Consider the following 21,186-nt stretch of genomic DNA (forward strand, 5'->3'; position numbering starts at 1 on the left):
AATCTCCCCATTCCAAAGCAAGAGGAAATCGAAGCAAGTAAAACACAAAAGACAGGGAGGAATAAACAAAAGCTGGTGGCAGAGAGAGACAAGGCTGGAGGGTAGATTACCTCTGGGTTCACCTCAGGTGTGCCTCTTGATCACGTTGTTGGTCTGGCTTAGAGGTTTTGATAAGGCTAGTGACTGTTTATTGAAGGTGGCAGGCTCACATGAGTCTCGGAGACAGGCAGCGTGGAAAACATCCAGGGAGCCGAGAGGCCGTAAACTATCATCCTGGCACATATAAAGGCTCATATAAACATGCATCGCACTCATATTTCACCTCTTTATTGGTCCCAGCTTCGTGGCACATCCAAGATACACGAGTGTCTACAAGAAGATAGTCTAAATTATATCTCTATCACTACCTGCTGCGGGTTGCTGAGCAATTTGATGCCTAAACACCCAAAACATAAACATGCATCCGACGATGGAGCTGGCAGCAAAGCATGAACAATCTGAGTGGGATAATGGTTCACAGTCTTCTGATTCATATCTTATGAAATCTTTCCGGTGACACACTTTTCATTGTCATTTTCATAATACAAAGAACCTGCCCTCAACTCCCTTAATATATAACGTAATAAATCAATGTATGTGGGTTTCAACAAATCCAGAAATTTATTATCTTACTTTTTCCTTTTTGTTAACGTGTGTGTTATGTATTCAGTGTACTCACTTGGCTTATATGTTAACTAATAGCAAAAATAATCCAGATTATTTTATGTACAATGGGTCATGGCTCATCGTGATAAACACACAGACGATCATGATGGCTCTAGTGCTCTTCCTGCGCCTGATTGTTTCAGTTTTCAGGCCTACAACTTGATTGTTTGAGCCACAGTCAGTGACATCCTCAGGCCAGAGGAAATTGACACAGAATCACAAGGCACCTTTGCCAAAGAGCCACAGAGGGCTCTTTTGAGGTGGAGGACTTTACTCCTCCACAATCCCTTGAAGCGGACATTAGTGTGGTGGAGGACCACGGTGGTCCCAGGCCATATCAGTTTCGAGCAGCTGGCTCCGGCCCCAGCGATGCCCGAAGCCGAGGCTCTGGTAGATAGCGGGGGGTGCTGTTGTCGAGGGACCCCTCCTGCCATCTGCAAGCACTGCTGAGCCATGTGAGGGTCTGATGGGAAAGAATACAGTCCAGTGCTGTTTCTGCAGCTGTCAAAAGCAAAAATCTGAGCCACTGCACCAAAACTGGAAAACACAAAGTAGAGGATTTGAAAAAATATATCGTAAACCCCTGTGAAGGACCATTCTTGATCAGCTGGTTGATGTTGCCTGAAGTCTTGATGAGCCCCAAATGTTTGACTCTGGCCGTGCTACAGGATGATTTAAAGCCCTAGATTATGTTATGACCCATTTTCAACTTATAAAATACAGAAAACTGAAACCAGCATTCATGTGTTTTTATCAAAGTAGTCATATAATTACCAGATCAAATAACATGGGTAAATGTGCTCTTTACATGTATACTTCATCTCTCGCAACCCAAAATGAACAAACCTTGTGTAACTGATTCCTGAAAGAGGTGCAACAATTTCACTCTGTAGTTTGTCTAGAAATTCAGCCGCTTCAGCTGGAAAAGACACTCAAGATTGATTGTTATCCTAAATCTGTACATCCACGCTCGACTCAAGTCAGCGGAGCAGCGCGTGCTTTGTGCAGGAACCACAAGCATGTCAATTTGGGTTTGCTTGGTATTCAGCAGTCTACACCAAGACATATTAATGAATCCCAAAAAAAGTAATTTCAAACGGTTTTAATAAATAGCTTAATCTGCCCCATGTAAGTGGCACTTTTCCTGTGACCTGAGGTGTCTAAATATTTGAAAATTACACGCGTTCCAAATGATTCAGAACACCAATTTAACAACATTTTCATGACTTCTGTAGGTATTTAAGCGTGATTGGGATGATTATTCTCTTTAGGTCCGTAGTAAACTTAAATTAATACCTCTTAGCTTCCCAGCAATGCTTATTTAACACTTCATTTTATTGTAATTAAATGGTAGCAAGTGAACAGTGGTGTTAAGGCTTGCAGTTTCTCCTGATATCTGTGCAGTGATTCGTGACCATCATCAGCAGGGTTGTACTCCACCGGGATATTCTCAGATTTTCACTTCGTGTCATGTGAGCGTGCTGTACGTCTTACATGTCCTCTGCCTTTTATTAATATATACAATAACAGAGCCGTGTCTCTGCTGATGGGGCTGCAGTGTAACAGACAGGGTTCCTCACAGAGGAGTACTGTTGAGCTTTAGGCAAGACAAGAAATTACAGCTTTTTCAGCAAAATATCACTGTTTAATATCTTGCCTCAAACTGTGAAGACTTGGCAAAGGGAACTGCTGCTTTTAGGCACAAAGTCTTTCAAGAAAGTACGCATATACTTTATGTAACGACGGTAAAATGTGAATCTTTTCTGTCACTGGTAGACTATTTAATGATTCCACTTTGTGATCACGCAGTCTTTGAGAGCAAAGAAAGAGGAGCTACCTATGTAACTAAGTGCATTTAGTCAAATACTATCCTTAAAGCTGCACTAATAGTATTTTTATATGAGTGCAGTTTCCCTTTAGTGCCTTTTAGCACATTGTTTTGGTTTATGGCTCACAAATTTACTGTCTTTCTGCTAAAAATAGAGCAGGCAGGCAGCATTACAGTGCTTTTTAGTTAAAGACTTGCTGGTGAAGCGTTCAGCAGCTAATGAACCAAATAGTTCCACCAGGAGACCAAAAATAGAGCTAAAGGGAAAATAGCTGGACTTGGAAATTCATCAGCTGGAAGGAAACACGACTCCAAATGAACTAATGTTGCTCTGTGTCGGTTGGACATCTGATTTGGCAACTGAATGCAAACAAGTTCACGCTATAATGTAGGAATGTGTCAGTGTTGTGTTTACAGCTTATATGACTGTTGAAATAAACAAATTAAAATACCTATTTAAATAAGTATTTGCTTCACTTCAATGTACCATTTCAAGCCATTTTATTTTCTATTTTAAACTGAATTATTGTACTTCAAGTATGATGCGCTGCTTATAAATGAATCTATATAACAGTATATAACACTATTAAAATTGGTTCCATCTCACTTAAATGCAACCCAAATTGATAGATTTGTAGAATTACTTTTACTTTAAAAGGCAAGCGTTTTGTTTACGCTGTAATATCGGTACTTTTTCTTAAGGAAAGGCTACTTGCTGATAGATATTTATTACTACTATTATTAAAACAATCACAACTAAATATTCCCATTTTATTTCTGACCAGTGGTCCCTTTTTCCTACATTTATGTGCTCTGTTCCTATTTAACAAAGACAAAATAAACCCCCAAAATACTACAAATACAAAGCGTGTTAATGAATAAGTGCAGTTCTACAATACTATTGTTTCTTGATTCCCCTGAATGTGGTTGTCTTGAGAAAACACACAAAACAACCCTTTGCATGCTAAAAAAAAAAAGGCCACTAAACTGCACCAATTCTGTGGAATGAAAAAAAAAATCAATTAGGTTTACCCACACTGACTCCATTCTGAGTTGCACACAGCAGTCAGCCGACAGAACGAAGCAGAGAGAGCAAGGTGAGGGAACAAAAGCAGCACAGTTCAAAAAGACAAGCAGGGAGGGAGCGAGAGCTCACCGATCTTGATAAGGACTCTTAAGATAGACACCCGCAATGAGAGTGAATTAATCATTGTTCGCGGAAATGGCAGACATGGTCCAATTTACAGGAGATTTATACATAGGAAATCAAATGCCACAGCATATCAATTAGCCAAGGTCACACCTCCTGCGATTCAATATGTAGAAACAATGACTCCGTCCTGAGAAGGTAATGTATGGGGTGGAGAGGTCCGAAACAATTTGCAGTAATATGTAATGGCGTTATTCTATTAGCAATGAATCACTTTAGCTCAAATGCGATTGCTTATAATGGCAATTGAAAGTCGATTTTAATTCGTGCTCTCTTATCAATGGCTGCGAGAAAAGGAGGAATTTACAGATAGCAACCCTTCAGCCGAGACCGAGCCGCCGTCGTCCTCGCAGCAGCTTCTTGAAGCTGCGAGCCTCAGCCCACCACTCCACTCTCCATGGTAAAATATAAGAGCGCCTATTCCTGCCTGCAAAACTCTATCATCTGGCAGGGAAAGCCTCTAAATCTTGTTATAAGCTCAGAGAGGATAGAGTGGCACACCATTTATGAATGCCGCATTGGAGCCCGGGGGACGTTATAAGAATTATTCCTGCTCTTTTCAATGCCAAAAAAACCCCAATCACGACTAAACTAGTTTCAATTGTCACAGGCTGTAATGGGGGAGTTGTGTCGTCTGAGACTCAGATTGACTCATTGTGTGGAGTTTGACCTTTAGTTCGAGGCTGTCTGACCTCCTCTTTCCCCCCAAAACAAATAATAATTCAAGAAATTCGATTTAAAAATATGTGATGGAATAAATATCTTACAGCATGTTCCTCATATATATGCTATAAAAACGTATTTTAAAATATAGCAACTTGGCTGAAATTATGGGAAATGCATACGCTTAACTATTCGAGTCCAGAATCATCTGCCTCTCAAAGTCATTGTGGCTGCTGCTTGGATGAGAAGCGTAGCAAACATGCTTAGGCTGAGCCCTCAGTCACAGGCCCAGTGAGGGTTACTTTGACTGTCTTTCTCCCTTCGATTTCACTATCTTATATACTAACAATGGAGAAATGACTTCCCAGGAGAGAAGGGAGGCGGATGCTTAAATTGAGATCAATAGCAAACAGAGTAGCTATATAAGGCTACCGTATACACACAGCTATTCATATCAAATACAAGATATGTTTAAAATTCATTATGTAACCAAGATGAAGCCAGTTCATGCTTTAGGTTCAAGTTCAACAGGACACTGGAATGCAGTGTTATTGATTTATGGCTTGGCAATGCTGCCCTTCAGTGGCAGCTGCCTAGAATCACTTTTTTCCTCCAGATGAGACAGTTTGCACTGAGGAAAAATAAAATGTGAAACAGTGGCAGCAGGAACAGAATCGAGCAAAGGAAACACAGTCATGGGATCTCAGCTTAGTAATCACCCTCATGTATAAAAATATTTCACGGTGATGAAATACCATTTTCTGATCTCCAAAACCCATTCTTCTCCATTACTTTCCTTTTCCTTTCGCGATCACTCAGCGTCTGTCAAGTCTGAACTGGCGTCGTGAGAGAGTGCGCCCCTGTGTCGGTCGGACTCACGCAAACGTCAGGTCTTGTGACCAATGAAATCAAGACAGATGTTTTGTGGCACTTGCCCGAAAACTAATCAAAGATGGTGATCCATCAACCCCGCCCGAGTTTCAGCCCCGCTTAGCGCACTGGTTTCATCATTCGGAGGTTCAAGGACGGACCGGTCCACGGGCTACCTCTGGTTCCTTGCTTAAAGAGATCAAAGTGTCTACATCTGAAAAGAACTAAGGTCGGCTTTGGGTTCTGAAAAATGTGGAAACCGCAAAGCCACATTCAATCTTCTTAAAGCATTGTCCTCAGCTGGCATTTTGGTAACATAAATGTAAAACTATTCCCCGAGTCCGGCTGAGTGACACTTGTTTAGAGTATTTGATGGTGTTGTACACAAAGTGTTGCTGACCTCACCGTGACACTGACTCTCTTCCAGGCCGGCTATCATGCTGTTCAGCCCGACAGAGTCCAAACGCAATTAAATATAATTATGCAATTTGTAGTCTGTTTAAGAACATAATTTGTAATACTTTTCCACTCTTTGATGATATGTCGTAGTCATCAACCGCTTGCCCTTTCTCAATAACAATACGGGGCAATATTTACCAGGCTTTTGAATCGGCTCTTCGCACAGGACCACCACTCCATGTGCCACCGCCCATGTGCCACCCACAGAACAAAACAAAGCGCCAAACAAAGTCCACCAGAGAAAAATAGCATGTCCAAACCCCTAAAACACATAAAACGCATGCATAAACAATATGCATTACATCAGCGACCACCTCCTCCTTCCTCCCCTGCCCCGGTTCACACTCACAGAACGAGGGGGGAATAAATCACAGAATCGGGGTCACGAAATGTGTTTTTTCCTGCCTCAAAGTGCTGAGTAATAATCACACAACACTGAGCAACAAAACAGGGGAGAGAGAAGGAGGAGGGGGTGGATAGTCTCACATCATCACCCTTGCACAGGTGTTGCAGTAGCCGGATTGGACCATGGGGTGGCGCTCGACTCCTACCTGGATCCCCCCCCCTCCACTCCACTCCACCCCCCCACCAAGCATAAAAAAAAAAAGAACCTCTAGTAATTGTCCCGGACCAATCATCGAGGAGGTGGGCGGGTCTCCATTGTTACTACAGATACTCGGAGAAGTTTTTGCACCGACCTGCTGCTTTGCTGCACCTATGAGTCTGCACGTCAATGAATAGCCGCGGCCCGAGCACACACACGGGCGAGCCGATTATGCCGAGGTAAGGAGCCTATGAGTCGCCCTGCGTCCCAGAATGGCCTGCGATGGTTCATCCGCGGAGGATTTCCCGGACAAAGTGATGCCCGGAGCGGCTCCCTGCACGTGTAGCAAGAAGTGCAGGAGTCGGAGCGGCAGCAGCAGCAGCAGCAGCAGTGTTGTCTTCCTGGGATTATTCCTGCTGTCGCTGTCCCTACACGCGGTCACCCTCGTCTGCTATTTGGATCTGCGCTCCGAAGTCAAACGGGAAATTATCCACCAGAAGCGGGACTCTATGCTGCCTCTCTCGGGGAGTGACCTGGCTGACCCGGTGGCGGCGGCGGCGGCGGTGCTCCTCTCGCCCGGACACCCGCGACCGGACCCCGGCAGCAGCCGCAGCGCAGATCCCCAAGAGGTAATTAAAAAAAAAAAAAAAGAGAGAGAGAGAGAGACAGAGAAATAGAGAGGCTGTATAAAATAATTAATGATATGCCACAGGAGCTTCTTTAACATTCCTCTCCGCTCATTCACCTCCGCTCAGTGTGTCCTCCGGTGTCAGGTTTTGTTGTCTGCGCTCTGTTATGGCATGTTTCTGGGCAACTTCTTTTACAGTAGCCTGTCACGAAGTTTCTGTCAGCTCAGTTTTCCCTCACAAAATACCTGCTCCTGTGTGCGTGATTCTCTTGGACACGGATGCGCAGGAAGGGGAAGGTGTAGGCTTCACATCTGTCACCTGGCCAAAGTCTCCTGTTCAGGTAAACACACCCGGGGTGGCATCTCAAGGAAGGAGTCCAAATGTAGTTTTTTTTTTAAAGTTGCCCTCATGAAACCAGAAACTGCAACATCTATCAGTTGGGTCATGTATTTCTCTCTTTTTTCTTAAATAATCAAACCACATTTAACTCAATTTGTCTTGTTTCCAGAGCTTCTCCCTTTCCTTAAGCAGACAGAGGTTGATGCTCCAAACTTTAGGCAGCCTGCCCAGCTGGAACCGGGTCAGTCAATGGAGCTGGAGCAGGTGGACGGAAAATTAACTGGATCACCAGCAGGTGCAAAGCCCAAGGGCTGATGTAAATTCATCAGGACTTAGATGGGGCAGTTGGTACTTGGAGCGGAGCCAGCCTCGTCTCACATGTGTTTTTCTTTGCTGGCGGCGGGCTGATTGAACGTTCATTGTGTTGTCTGTGGCTTTGGCTGCAGCCCCCCTCTCCTCCGCCAGCACCAGCACACACTCCCTAATTTCATCAGCACAAAAGGGCCGAGTGTACCTCTCGACTTTTGCATCGCTCGCTCAATTAGCTCATATGTCACCGGTTGTGTAACCCCCCTTTTTTTTCGCAGAGAAAATGATCCTCTGTGTGGGGCATTGGCTGGACACTCGGCTGTGCTCAAACTTGATAGTCACTCGGAGGAATGCGAGTTATCCGGGACGCGTTTATTCCTCAGTAGGAAACGCTAATGAGATCCATCGCTCGTGTTGGGATTTGCTCTGCAACATTTTCCCCTCACGGGCTCAGACTATTCATTTAGTCCTCGGCGTGTCCTCTGCTAAGCTTATTTTAGGGAGTAGCGGTTTCCCCGGTTCAAGCCGAGTGAGATGGGCCCTGGTATTCAACCCAGATGGTGACGCTTCATGAGGTGAAAGACTGTGGCCCAGCTGTAAATATTTAACAGCGCTGTGATGCTGTCCTTGCCAGATGTCTGCATTAAACAACTCTGATTACACATCCCACAGTTTACATAGTTGGAGAAACAGGAGCATGTGGCATTTAGACGCAGCAGCCGCACTTGTTAGCTTTTCAGGCATGTCCTTTGAAGAATCTCTTTTGTAGAGCTAAAAATTGTTTATTGGATTTTTCACACAAGTCTTCATCAAAGGCCCCTCTGCAGCATCAGTGAAATCCGATGTGATGGGCAGGTATACAGACAAGTGTAACAGAACATGAAGAGCCCTGAAAAACAAGGAAACGCAAAATGGGCCATGGGAACAAACATTCGTACCACATAGGCGTGCAACTGACATGGCACACGTGAAACGCGCAGGCTTTGTCATCGTGTAATAGCGGCGTATCCGTGTGTGACCTCTGCTCACATGGACTTACTCTGCGCTGTGGTCGAGCGGTGTTTTGAAAAAGACAAGTGGTGTGGTTTCTCGTCATGTGAAAACAGCTTCGTACACACAATTTAGCGTGTTTTCGGATTGTTTTCAGCCTGGCTGGTCCGTGTCGGACAAACCTCAGTAAACAGCGCATCCAAAAGAAATTGTGAGAATTATTCTCTTGTTTCGTGGCTTTCTTGAGTCAAACTAGATGGAAAGAGTTGAGGAACAATTGAGGTTCATTTGAGTCCAAAACGAAATGAAAAGTTTGTTTTGGGCTGTAAATATCAGAACTTTTGTAAGTGCTCATGGAAAGAAGAAGATAATAATGTGGCAAACATGGAAAAACATGTTTTGGCAAATTAAGTTTTAATCTACTAGTATTAAATTACTAGAGTTGCTCCCATTTCAGTTCATTTTTGGTGCATATTTGTCTTGTTCTCCTTTAGTCACCAACTTTTTTTTTTTTTTTGGTTCAGAAAATTTGCAGATTTCATTTGCAAATACCCGATCTGAAGAAAGTGATTGCGACTAAGACTCCCAGATAAGGATCTTGGCTGTATAAGCAGTAATACTACAAGTCTGTAATCACTTTTCATAATCTGTCTGTGAACACAGGACGAACTGCTTGTAGCTCGGGTTGGGAGGTGATGCAAGGCAAGAGAAGGCAAAGATGCAAAAGTTTGAAGCAATATGAACCTATCTGAGGCATTTTCTGTGCATTAAACTGTATTCTATCTTCATTTTCTCAGATGGTCGTACAAAAATGGAAACTATGTTGCTTTTTAGTATAGCCTGGCATTTTTAGATCCTTGGAGATGTAAAATTTACAATCAAAGCATCAGGGGAAAAAAAAAAAAAGGCAGAAATATTCCAGCGAGAGCCTTGTATGAGTAATTCATTCATTTCTGGAATGCAGTTAAAAATTAAGCACCACTTAATACCTCACACTTTTTCAGATCCTTGTAGTTGCTTCTTAATGAGAGCAGATGATGTGGTCATTTATGATCCTGGGCGCGGGAAGTGAACAAACAGGCTTCACCTCAACAGTCACAGTTGGTATGCCCTTGAGCAAGGCAGTAAATCCCAGCTGCCCAGCAGATCCGCACGGTTCCCAACAGTAAAACTCCACTCCCAGGTGTGCGTGGCTCTAAAAATGTGCGGTACGAGTGTGATGTGGGGCGAACCAAGAGCAAGTGTCGCTCCTCCGTCAGCGTGACCCTCGTTCACCTGACGTCAGCCAGTGGAACGTAATAAAAGTCAATCCGCGGAATAATTAATTGTGTTAGATCAGATAGTGTTTTATTCATGAGCCTAACAATTTTCTTATAACCATTATATGAAATAATTTTCTCCTCTGATGTCTGCCTTCAAAGTCTCACAAAGAACAGATGCTGAAACATCTGGAGTCTAGTTAACGGCTATTAAAAAAGTCAGTTTGATGGGACACAAAGTCCTCAACAGCATACAAGCTCTGGGGCGCCCGGGTGGGCTGTCACCCACATCTACTTTAATTGTGACCAGTGCCTGATTAGCTAAAACAACAGTATCATATGTGCACTTATAGCAAGCCTACGTATCGCGGACTAATCAGCATAGACGCACATGTCATAAAAGAGCAACGCATACGAGGTAGAAACATCAGCAATATGAGGCTGCAAACTTTTCCATATAAGCTTAAATTGTCTTGACAGACAGATGGCGTAGACGCCCAGTAAAGATTAAGTCCAGAGTCACAAACATCTACCAAAATAATAAATTCTCAAGGCTTTCACAGCATTCAGCTAGGAATTACTCTGCCAGCAAGTGTTGCAACAATCTGAAATGTGATTGGCTGCTGACAGGCTACATTTCCCTTAGGTTGAGCTCCACAGCTTTTTTAGATGACAATCTATGCATACAGTTATTAAATTACCAAGGGTTATGGTTTGAAACACATGGCCTTCCAAAGAGCAGCGTCTTGATATTGGCTGAGGGAAGGACACTCCTTTTTCTGTGTGATATTTAAGAAGAAAACACGCTGTCGCGGTTGAATCCAGGAGTGTGAATCACAGGAGTATTATGAGCAATCAGTTCTCAAGAGTATGCATGCCACTGAGGTTAGTAATGCCTGTACGGCAGTGACGGGCACCCGGTCTGCAACCACAGCCGTCAGACCTCAGTTTCACCTCCTCAACTTTGTTAACCTCACATTCTCAACCACAGTTTAGTGGCTAATTCTCAGTGATGATCCAAGATTTAGAGACGACACTGAAACCAGAACACGTGTATTTGCGGAGGAACGTCAGCTTCCAACAGCCCCGTCAGCCCCGAATGTTTAAAAATACTTTTTATTTTTGAAAGGCTTTCAGTGTCAGGGAATTTCGGTAGTATGAGGGCTAAAATTGGTAAGAATACAAGCTGTTTTAATAGTAAGTGTTAATAAGACAAAAAGAAGTCTTGTTATCCCAAAATTACACATCCCCGGGGTGACTGAATTTTAGTCATATCCTCACGAAGCAACGGGGAATCGCGTCTTCTGCGTACAACAGCAACCCCCACGCTTTGAAGATTTGAAAGCCCTCTAATTAATAGCATTTTTCCCCTTGTGCTGAAAAAGAATGGTTTACTCAATAGTTGGCACTTGGCATACATACCAACACGTTGTCATCCTGATTTACTGTAACTCTGCGTGCCTTTGAAGGGTATGGAGGCTGTAAATGTTGTAATGAAGTGAAATGAAGCAAACAAGGGCGCAAAACCATTTCTCATCGTCGTATAATGTAAGAACTTTTTATAAAATGTACTAAAAAAAAACACCATCACTTTGTTGCCTCCGTCTAGAACGCCAGCTGCACCAGTTTGGTAGTAGCCTAGCAGACTGATTGTTTGTCTTTTGTCGTTCTGCTGGAGCTTAATCTCGGGCCAGAAATTGGCTGTTGAATCATGTTTGGCTGTCAGAACAGACGAAAGTGTAATGCCATATGCCTGAACATACACCAAGAATCCTTTGAGAGGTAAAAGCCCTCCTATATGCCAACAGCTGGAGAGGAGATGTGGAGGCACCTGCGCACCAAATGAACAGCAAGCGTTGCCGCTCGCAGGAACATCTGGAGGTCTGTGTGTCGGTAAACCATTCCAACACATACTCCTCCATCAGCCTGGAATTCCCGTGCTCATAAGGTCAGACATGGCTGGCAGCTGGACAGCCATGTAGACTTTAACTACTTTGAGCTTGCCCAACACAGCGGGCGGGGGGTGTTCGACATGATACAGCTCATCCCTCACCCCGGGGGGTGGGGGTCCCACATCTGAGATGAGGTATAGCAGAAACTCGAAACATATCTTTTCTTGTCTTATGGTCTTTCAGTGGCTCTGCCTGAAAACCACACAAAGAGGCACTTGGAGTTCACTCTGCTTTCGGGAGAAGGAGATTTCTTGTCGTCGGGGTTTAATGACTGTGTTTACTTGAGTGTCACAGATGGAAACGGGGAATATATCATCTTGCGCCCCAACTGGGATAGACTCCTGTGGAAAGAGAGAGGTCAGAGTGGTCTGTCGGTAAGCTTGTCTGGTTCGGTCCTAGCAGCGAGAAAGCCAAATGATGCATGGCTTTTTATTATCTTTTAATACATGCTAAGGTGCTGCACGTGTCACTGCTTTGGAGAAGTCGGTTATAGAAACAGCGAGCAGATGTCCAGCACAATGCATGTTGTCTGGTTGTCCTCAAGAGCCTGTATGCCTCGCACGCTTACCATTATTTATGCTGACACTCCAAAGTGTGACCGAAAGCGATCTCATATATTGCGAGGCTCGACGAAAAGAAGGCTTTGGGTGGTCTTGTTGTGTTTCCAGTGCCAGGTTTCTTTGTCTATCGGGTTCTGGGAATCCTCCAAGAATGTGATCACAAACTGGCTGTTCTGACAGAAGGCGACTTAGAACAATCTGTGTTTTAAACTCTCGAGTCCTTAGCACGAAACGCTGTGTTGTCAGAGCCGGTCACGTCTCGAGCGTGTTACAGTCAGGTCAGCACATCCTACGGAGTTCATGTGAATGTAGGTCGACCAGAATCGGTCACATAAGAACACAGACGTGCGGTTTGTCCCGCCACTCACTCGCCCATGGGAACACCCCTCCGCTGGAGCAGAGCTTTTCCTGTTTTTAGAGATGAGCTCAGAGCAGCTCCGATCAGATCCTTTTCGTTGACATTATTTTAGCTTATTCATGCCACCACTGAATAGGGCTGGGACCAGGTGCCATATGAATGGGTACTGCTCTCAGATTAACCACAGTTCATGTCCTCCTTTTGTACAAAAAGGTGAATTTTAGAGCAGTCGTGTCCAGGTGACTGTCTCAGACGGCAGAAACACAGACAAAAGTGACTTGGGTTACAGGATAGGTTACAGCCCCGATGGGACAGACAATGACTTGGCCACAAATGAATGTGCTGGCTGACAGTGTCTCACATCTTTTCAAATGCCCCAAGTTGTCTCTGTGCAAACACTATACCTCAAGAATAGAAAGGCCACTTGTAACATGGGTTTCACTCTCAAAAACTTGTATCATTCATTTCTTTTTGTTCGCTACACATATTTCATCTGAGGTGGTCTGACTGGTGTTAATATTCGCGGCACATACTCTGTCTCCGCATCAGAGTCCCTGGGTTTGAAGCCGTGGTACGCACAATTTTCCATACTTAATGATGTTTTCTTTGTGTCCCAACAGGAGAAGCTACTGCACAGAAAAAGCGACTTCCATGCCACAGAGGATAACAGGGGCATAACTCAGCGAGCGAAAAGGAGTCCCGGCAAGGATCCAGACACAGGTGTGGGCCTTTTTTTGTTTTTTTTTATTTGCCTTTGTCATCATTTACTATTATTTATTTTATCCTTACACCTAGTTAGAGAAGCTGTAAGCTGGTGCTTTACTCTCTCCTGGGTTCACTCTTCTATATTTTTCAAGCTCATACTCCAAATTTAGTATTATTCATCACACAAGAAAAACAAAGCTATTGCTCTCTGGTGCACCTGCATTAGTCTGTTTTCAGCATATGTGCTTGGCAGCGGTCTGCTGTTGAGCAATGGTTTCTGTAACCTTTGTTTGTTTGGAGGGGATTTGGTATTGTATAAATAACAGACTTATGGTGGTGTTAAAGCTCTTAAATTTTTTTAAAAAACGGTTTGTTAATGGTTTCTCACTTTTTGTGGAATTGATTTTTTACTGCTTTGTGCTTACTTAACAAAGCAGCTCCACCGCATAATGTTGCCGAGTTTATAGAGCAAGAGATTTAATGGAATGGGATTAATTATTACTTGGATAGCAAGCAGGGACAAAAAGGAGTTTGGGAGGGTTTCACCAATTTGAAACAGACAGCGAAGCCATGTTGATTTCCCCCCGTCTCAAAATAATATCGGGTCCCTAAATATCTTTTGTACTTGTCAGCAAAGCAGTTACAAACTCTGGAGTCCAACTGTGCTATCAACGAGGTCTTAACCATCAGAATATAAGAGAGACAATATAAAGAATCACTTTGCAAGACATGCAGTCGTTTTAAGAATCATCCGAGACTTTGATGGCTTTCATTAATCCCATCGAATTGATTTATGTTAATCAATAGCTCCGCAGAAAACCATATGGCCAATATGTCTGAAATTGCTTTTGTAGTTTTTGTTTAGAATCCGAGCTATGCAAATAAAAAAAGCGAGGCCTTTGAAGTTTCATGTCTGAGTGCAACAAGTGCAGCATGATCACAAGGCATTCCAATGTCTGTGGCGTGACACTGAATACTTGGGGGGAAGTTTAGTGATTGTGTTTAAATTAGAAGAAAAAACTCACCTTTGAGACTTTCTACATAAATCAGTAAAGTCCCGAGCCTCTAAACACTAATCATTCCCAGGTCTCTCCTCTGCTCTCAGCACACAGACAAAGGCTTTTGTAATCTCAGCCTTAGATGTGTGCTTTTCTGTGTGTATGTGTGTGTGTGTGTGTGTGTGTCCGTCCTGCGCTTGCACATGTGTGTGTGCGTATGTGTGTGTGCGTTCTCGGCACTCCTAACGGGCACCAGATTCCAGATAGGGCTGCTCGTTAAGAGAAATCTATGCGGATGCATCCAGTCATTTAGCCAGAAGAGAAACACTGGCCATATGTTTGAGGGGGACTCAAACTGTGAGGTTTTAAGGTTAAATGGCCTTTGTAGTTATAATGACATGGTAAACACAAGAGCAAGCGAGACGGCTTTTTGAAAAGGATTCTTCAGCTGCGCACAGAGCACACATACACAGATGCACACTGAGTGCATTTTGTCTTTCAAGCACTGACATAGATGCCCCACCAACATCCATGCACGCACACCCATACACATGGTTGTAAAGGGGAGATACACACACACACACACACACACACACACAAAAACACACACACTTTCATCTGCATTCTCCATCTGGGCTTAATTCAAAGAAAAGGATTTTGGCAGGATAAAGTATCTCTCTAATGATCTTCTCCAGTTCCACTGCCTGTGAATGCTTAAGGCACTTGTTCATACAGAGGAGGTGAAACCACACTTACAAATTACTACACTACAAGATACCACAGACTGACATACCTCCACTCCAGTGTTCAGCGCACAACATCTGAATCTGTTATTTTAGCCCATTTAGGATACCTACTCGGAATGAGCTGGATACTTGAGATGTTATCGGAGATGATAATTGCTCAAGAGATCATTTCAAGCTTAATCACACTGTTTTTGTTTCTTACAGAATCGACTGGAAAGGAGAAAAGGAAAGACAGGAAAAAAGGTATTACAAAGTTCAGCTTAAATTTCATTCATCTCAGTCATTGATTAGACCGCTACCTGCTGCCTGTTTCTCAAAGTGTGCTTGAGATGCCATCCAAATTCTAATAACCATCTTGGCTTGAATTGGATGACAAGCTGTCAGTGGTTAAAGGAAGAATTCTGAGATTATTCTTGCCTTCCTTCATAGTGGAATTTTCAATCTGAGCTGATACCGTACGGGCTGTAAATGCCTCCGAGGCAAAGTTGTGTTTTTTGGCTCTATATAGTTAAAATTGGCTTCATCGTCAACCGTTTTTGCTTTCTCTCTGTACAGGGAAAAAAAGGTCTGTGCCGGGGCCCCCTGGTCCCCCAGGTCCCCCAGGTCCACAGGGGCCACCGGGCATCCCTGGAATCCCCGGTATTCCAGGAAGCAATGTCGTGGGGCCTGCGGGACCCCCTGGACCCCCTGGGCCACAGGGACCACCGGGCGCTCAAGGTCCGGCAGGTATAAAACCTAAAATAGAATCCGCTGAGATAACTGAAAGTCGAGCCTGAGAACTTGAAAATGAGCGGAGAGATTTTCTCTGAGATTACACTATTTTCCTGCATGTAGATACTTTCCCACTCTAGTGGGGGCTCAAGTTCTCAAAATCCATTAACTCATTGCCTGCACAGTGAGACTTTCTGATGCAGGATGTCAAACATTGTGCGGAATAGCAATGATCCATCTTTAAACTATGTCAGTGTTTGTTTTGTTTTAATAATCATCTCCCCCTTTGTTCCTCAGCAGTGTTGAAGGCCAGAAATTCATCATGTCTCTCTCTCTCTCCTTCTCTCTGTCTTATTGTTGTAGGAGTTGCCGACAGGACCAAAACAAAGGAATTCCAGGTACGAGTATGTCACGTTTAAAACGTAATTTTTATCCCACAACAGCTGTTCTCCTCTCTTCTTTTTCGTGAATTCAAATTAATCACCCGATATCTTTTCCTTCCAGCCTGCAGTGGTTCATTTGCAAGGGCAGGAAACAACCATCCAAGTGAGAGAAGGTGGGTTTTTCTGTCCACGTTTAGTTGTAGTTACGCCACCGTGTTGGACACAAAACAATAAGCGCGCATAATCCCTGCCAATGCCCGTGGTCAAACACCCAGGTCTGGAACTGCACTAATAGACATGCCTGCTAAACCTCAGAATTACAGGAGAATAAATATAAACACGAGAGATTGTTGACATGCAGTTGCTGTTTACACTAGAGTTTCAACATGCCAGATTTGGTCAATTGTAAGAAATTCTATGCTTTACTTGGTCGCCTTCATGGAAAGTTAAAGGAATCACTTACAAAACCAAAGATTTCCATGTAGTCTAAATGTTATTGCCAGTGTTTACTATTACATTGCTTAGGATTATAGTTTATTTAAAGTAATATTATATGATTAGTTTACAGTTATAAGCTTAGGTTGTAAGTCAGACCCGTGTTACCTCAGGAGCAGAAGCCTCGCATGCTAGCAGATTCATATTATCCCGCATCGGGTTTTGTCAGTCTGAAAGGAGTGTAAGCATCATTAGCAGGTTTATATTTTGCGTCAGTGCTGAGCTCTGGTTGTCGTTAAGAACCGCTGAAAGCTGTTTATGTTGACCGCTTGCCTCTTGTGTGTTTGTTGTGACATGTTTAGATCTGTCTCAAGGCGTCCTTAAGAACTGGAAGATGGTGTCCATCCATCACCGCGTGTTCAAAATGCACTCTCGCACTGGACAGCTAGAGGTGCTGTTGGATGGTGTCTACTTCATATATAGTCAGGTAGAAGTGAGTACGGTCCTTGACGTAACTCTTTCAATTTACAGTTCAAAGTCAAAAGAACTGCCAGTTGTTCTTCAGTTAAGCTTAAATGTGCTTGCTTTGTTTATCCATAAATGTCTGAGTTATATTATAAGACATATTTCTTTCCCCTCCCTCGTGGCTAAATGTGAGGCTCTATAACTCATACCCTTGTTGGCTACTCTGATATTGCAGCTGTTTCGGCTTTAAATAAGCTCCTAAATTATCATGTGGACTTGTTTTGACTACCCCTCTCAGTCTTTTGTGAATTTTATGTCCCCTCTCCACTAGGTGTACTACCTCAACTTCACTGACATTGCCAGCTATGATGTGATGGTGGACTCCAACCCGTTCCTCCGCTGCACTTGCAGCATCGAGACGGGCCAGCGCAAGTTCAACACCTGCTACACGGCCGGGGTGAGCCCGCTGCGCGCCGGCCAGAAGATCTCCATACGCATAGCCCACGAGTACACACTCATCAACATGACCAACCACACCACCTTCCTGGGAAGCGTCAGGCTTGGAGAGGCTCCATCTGCTGGACAGAACGGATAACTACACAACCTCGTGCCCTCTGCATGACAGAAAAGACGTTGCTCCGTACAGTCGCATTAGTCCAGAGTCATGCTGTCCTTCCGTCCTGCCTGATGTAGGATCGATCCGCCGATTAGGAACAACTTGCCGCCCATGTCTTGCCCCCCTTTCTTGTCGAGGAAACTTAAATCCTCGGGCTTGTTAAAGTCGAGGAAGCCCCAGGGTGACTTTTGTCCACTTACACATGTCTGTATTAAAAAGGACAACAAAGACTGCTATGCTTCCCTCCACATTGATTCCGTGCAGAGAGATGAGCCTTCTGATGAACCAAACGTCCTCATCGTACAAAAGTTTCTATTTATAGTCACCATTTGTGTCAACACAGACAGCATCTCTCTTTATAACGAGGAAGGACACTGTGCTGACAGATACTTAGTAATTGCATACTTTAAAGTGCTGTTGAATGATAATCTTGTATCTCCAAAAACACCAGCTATTAGAAATGTTTTATTTGCAGTTTGTTTATTTGGCCTGTTGGATTAATTTGATTATGTTAACAGTTATTAAGTAGGTGGTTCAAAGCTCCATATGTCCCTGGGTTATAAAAATCAGTAAAAGTTTATATAAATGTTCAAAGCAAGTATAAAGTTATCTATGTAACGCTAACCAAAATCCATTAAAACTGGAGTTATAAGGTATTCACAGAGCAACAGCACTATATATTTTGCGCACATTTGCACTACAGCATCCCTGCAGAATATCAGTGATATGTTTTGTTACAGTGCTATTGTTTAGTTACCTTATGAATGAATCCATGTAGAAAAACGATAGTTGTTAATACATGTCTGTACATACTGTATATAAAATGGGATATACTTTTGTAAATGGAGTTGGTTGATGGATTAAAATGTTTCATTTTCTGTCTAAACGCATTTGTCTGTCTTTTGTGTTTGTGCAGCTGGTGGAATTAATTTAAAAGGTTAAAACTTCCCTTTCATATTCGACGAAGCTGGCACGAGTACTGACAAGAACAAATGATGTTCTGTGAGTGAGGTCTTTGTCTTTATTAAAATGTGGCTTTTACTCCGACTGTGAGTTTCACAATACACTGCAAACTTGGCTGTAATTTTCATGAAGTCTAAATGAGTTCCATCTTGAGAGGCAGAAAGAAGATAGTTCCTCATTTAGAAACTAATTTTGAAACTCAACGTTTAGGTTTCCGGAGTTTACTGATGTGTGACCTCACCCGTTTGAGTAACATAGGGACATCCAGCCTGCTGGTCTCACTATGCTCCATACTGCTTTATTATCACTAACGGCATTTATGTTTTGTCTCAGCCTTTTCCTGGTACACAGAGCCAGTGTTCTAGAAAATGATTTTCGCAAACTCCAAGGGGACATAATGCTACAATTAAATCAACCACGTTCTGAGGGAGTCAATGGGAAAGTGGCCAAGATGTCTAAAACAAGGGAGGTATGTCACTGATTATGCAGGATGGAGTCATCTTGGACATTGTACTACTGAGATTTATGCCATTAGTGAGTGTTCAGATAGCGCTGCAATAATAAATTTTATCTTAATGCTTTGTTTTCTCCTAGGACATTAAGCCAAGTGTTTTCCAAAAAGCTCAGAGTTCTCTGAAGATATCTTCTAGGAGAGTAAAAAGGGAACAGAACAGCTGCAGAGGTGGGTTGGAGCTGAGAACCGAAAATGCGTCCATTAGTTACGCTCTAATCTGGTAGTGAAACCATAAACAGTATATGCTACGTTAATAAAATTAAAGTATTATGTTTATTTCCCTCTCTTGCCAGTTCCAACATCATTTCTGCAGTTACGGGCTAACACTAACAAACAGCCAGACATTAGAGGTAAAACTAAATTCAAGTCTTTGGCTTTAACATTGCAACGTCTGCCATTATTTTCAATAAGTGTATCTTGGCTTTTCCCATAGGAAATATAACAGTGATCCCTTGGACTGTTTCTGCACAGCAAGGAAGTACAATTTCACAAAAGGAAAACAGAATTGTTGTCCAAGAAGACGGTTATTACTTGGTGTTTGGACAAGTATTGTGTCACTCTAAGTCAAGCAGAACTAAGTTGATATCGCATATGATTTGTTCCAACTATTCAGCTAATGTTCTGCCTGATTCACAGGTTTTGTTCGAGAGTCCAAGCACAGTTATGGGTCACATCATACGAAGCTGGGGTTCCTCTGAAACAGGGACGGGATCAACAGAGCTGTTGCGCTGCCTGCGAGAGATGCCTGATGAAACTCATGGCAATACATGTTATAGTTCAGGTCAGTGAGGGAGCGCTGCCGGCTGCTTGGCTTTTACTGCCTTTGGACAGACGCTGAATAGCTGTTTCCACTCTCTGTGCTAAGAAAAGTTGTGCCTTCGTAACTGCCAAACAGACATGAGAGCGGTTTCTCAGCAAGAAAGAAAAAAAAAAAGCATGTTTCCAAAAATGTAAAACAGTTATTTAACCTGCACAGCTGCACAAAAGAAACGTTCAAATGCAGGTCACTGAACGGCTTAAGGTGCTTGTTTTTTCCTTCAGTTTGTCCCTCATGAGTGTATCCTCTGTCACAGGCACGGTGCATTTGCTTCGAGGTGATGAGCTGGAGCTGGTGATCCCAGACAGGCCGGCAGCTCAGATCTCTACAGACCCGGAGTCGACCTTTTTTGGTGTCATACAGCTACGACTGTAACGAGACAGCACGAGGAAGATAAACACGCAGTTCAATGTTGCAGGAAGCTGGAAACTGACACTGAGCTGTGTGAGAGGATGCTGATAAAGGACCCGAGTGACAGCAGCAGGAAAAGTGCCGGAGCATGTTATTAATCTCAAGAAAATACATAATGAACTTTTTAAATGAACTGTCCGTGTCCATCATCTGTCTTCTTTTTTTTTTTTTTTGGAATCCGTTAGCTTTAATCCATTCAGCGTATCATTCAGGTGGCTCTCCTGCACGTGCCTATTGTTTTTGTTTGCCACCACCTCCTTTCATCGGTCTATTTTCGCATGTCTCTTTATACCTTGCCGGGGGCTTCCCTCCTGCTCCACCTACACAGCTTATTTGTTCCTCCCGTCTATTTTAGACCGGTTTCCGTTTTTCCAAAGACTATGTCAGGAACAAACACATGTATAAATTTATATCGCTCAGGAGGTGTTTTCCTGGTTGGCACGAAACTCCACAGCGCTGTAAATGCTTGAGTGTAAAGTCAAAGTTGTTGCAAGAGGGATTTTATGCTTTGGCACAACAAATTCCCTAATGCTATTTCAATTCAAAGCTAATTCAACATGCATTTATCTCTGTGACTTATTACATTAAACATAGAAATATGACTTTCTTTGTGTATTTTTTTTTTCTCAAAGGTAGAATGTCATTGTTTATAGATTTTGTGAAGCTTGATAAAAAGGTGACATATCACTGGTTGTGTCTTTATTGTCTAAATATAGTATCCACAGTGCCTATCTGGTGTCCACAGCT

The 21,186-nt window shown here is 43.2% G+C and overlaps 2 protein-coding genes across 6 annotated transcripts; both read left to right on the forward strand.

Annotated features, from left to right (window-relative positions):
* The first annotated feature begins 6,439 nt into the window (after positions 1 to 6,439).
* Positions 6,440 to 18,620, forward strand: eda (ectodysplasin A). 3 transcript variants are annotated; one of them, XM_008281312.1, is made up of 8 exons: positions 6,440 to 6,908; positions 13,296 to 13,395; positions 15,329 to 15,367; positions 15,680 to 15,850; positions 16,199 to 16,233; positions 16,340 to 16,391; positions 17,016 to 17,146; positions 17,450 to 18,620. In XM_008281312.1, the coding sequence occupies exons 1-8, from the start codon at positions 6,552 to 6,554 to the stop codon at positions 17,711 to 17,713; spliced, it is 1,149 nt and encodes a 382-aa protein (XP_008279534.1). In that variant the 5' UTR covers positions 6,440 to 6,551; the 3' UTR covers positions 17,714 to 18,620. The 3 variants fall into 3 exon arrangements, with proteins under 3 accessions (XP_008279534.1, XP_008279535.1, XP_008279536.1); XM_008281313.1 differs by having other exon boundaries at positions 17,016 to 17,140; XM_008281314.1 differs by having other exon boundaries at positions 15,680 to 15,841.
* Positions 18,621 to 18,944: 324 nt separating this feature from the next.
* LOC103356967 (tumor necrosis factor ligand superfamily member 13B-like) lies at positions 18,945 to 21,126 on the forward strand. Of its 3 annotated transcripts, none has more exons than XM_008281316.1 (6): positions 18,945 to 19,166; positions 19,292 to 19,379; positions 19,505 to 19,561; positions 19,645 to 19,757; positions 19,848 to 19,992; positions 20,285 to 21,126. In XM_008281316.1, exons 1-6 carry the CDS (start codon positions 18,981 to 18,983, stop codon positions 20,401 to 20,403), a joined length of 708 nt encoding a protein of 235 aa, XP_008279538.1. In that variant the 5' UTR covers positions 18,945 to 18,980; the 3' UTR covers positions 20,404 to 21,126. The 3 variants fall into 3 exon arrangements, with proteins under 3 accessions (XP_008279538.1, XP_008279539.1, XP_008279537.1); XM_008281317.1 differs by having other exon boundaries at positions 19,645 to 19,745; XM_008281315.1 differs by having other exon boundaries at positions 18,946 to 19,166; positions 19,645 to 19,992.
* Positions 21,127 to 21,186: the final 60 nt, after the last annotated feature.

The sequence above is a fragment of the Stegastes partitus genome, unplaced genomic scaffold (genome assembly GCF_000690725.1).
Source record: "Stegastes partitus isolate 25-593 unplaced genomic scaffold, Stegastes_partitus-1.0.2 Scaffold230, whole genome shotgun sequence".
NCBI lineage: Eukaryota > Metazoa > Chordata > Actinopteri > Pomacentridae > Stegastes > Stegastes partitus.

Coding starts and splice junctions, on each gene's coding strand:
- LOC103356967 (XM_008281315.1), top strand. CDS start 18,981: ATGCTCCATACTGCTTTATTATCACTAACGGCATTTATGTTTTGTCTC. Junction 19,167..19,291: donor AGATGTCTAAAACAAGGGAG/GTATGTCACTGA, acceptor GTTTTCTCCTAG/GACATTAAGCCAAGTGTTTT. Junction 19,562..19,644: donor CAAACAGCCAGACATTAGAG/GTAAAACTAAAT, acceptor CTTTTCCCATAG/GAAATATAACAGTGATCCCT.
- eda (XM_008281312.1), top strand. CDS start 6,552: ATGGCCTGCGATGGTTCATCCGCGGAGGATTTCCCGGACAAAGTGATG. Junction 6,909..13,295: donor GCAGCGCAGATCCCCAAGAG/GTAATTAAAAAA, acceptor GTGTCCCAACAG/GAGAAGCTACTGCACAGAAA. Junction 16,234..16,339: donor CCAAAACAAAGGAATTCCAG/GTACGAGTATGT, acceptor TTTTCCTTCCAG/CCTGCAGTGGTTCATTTGCA.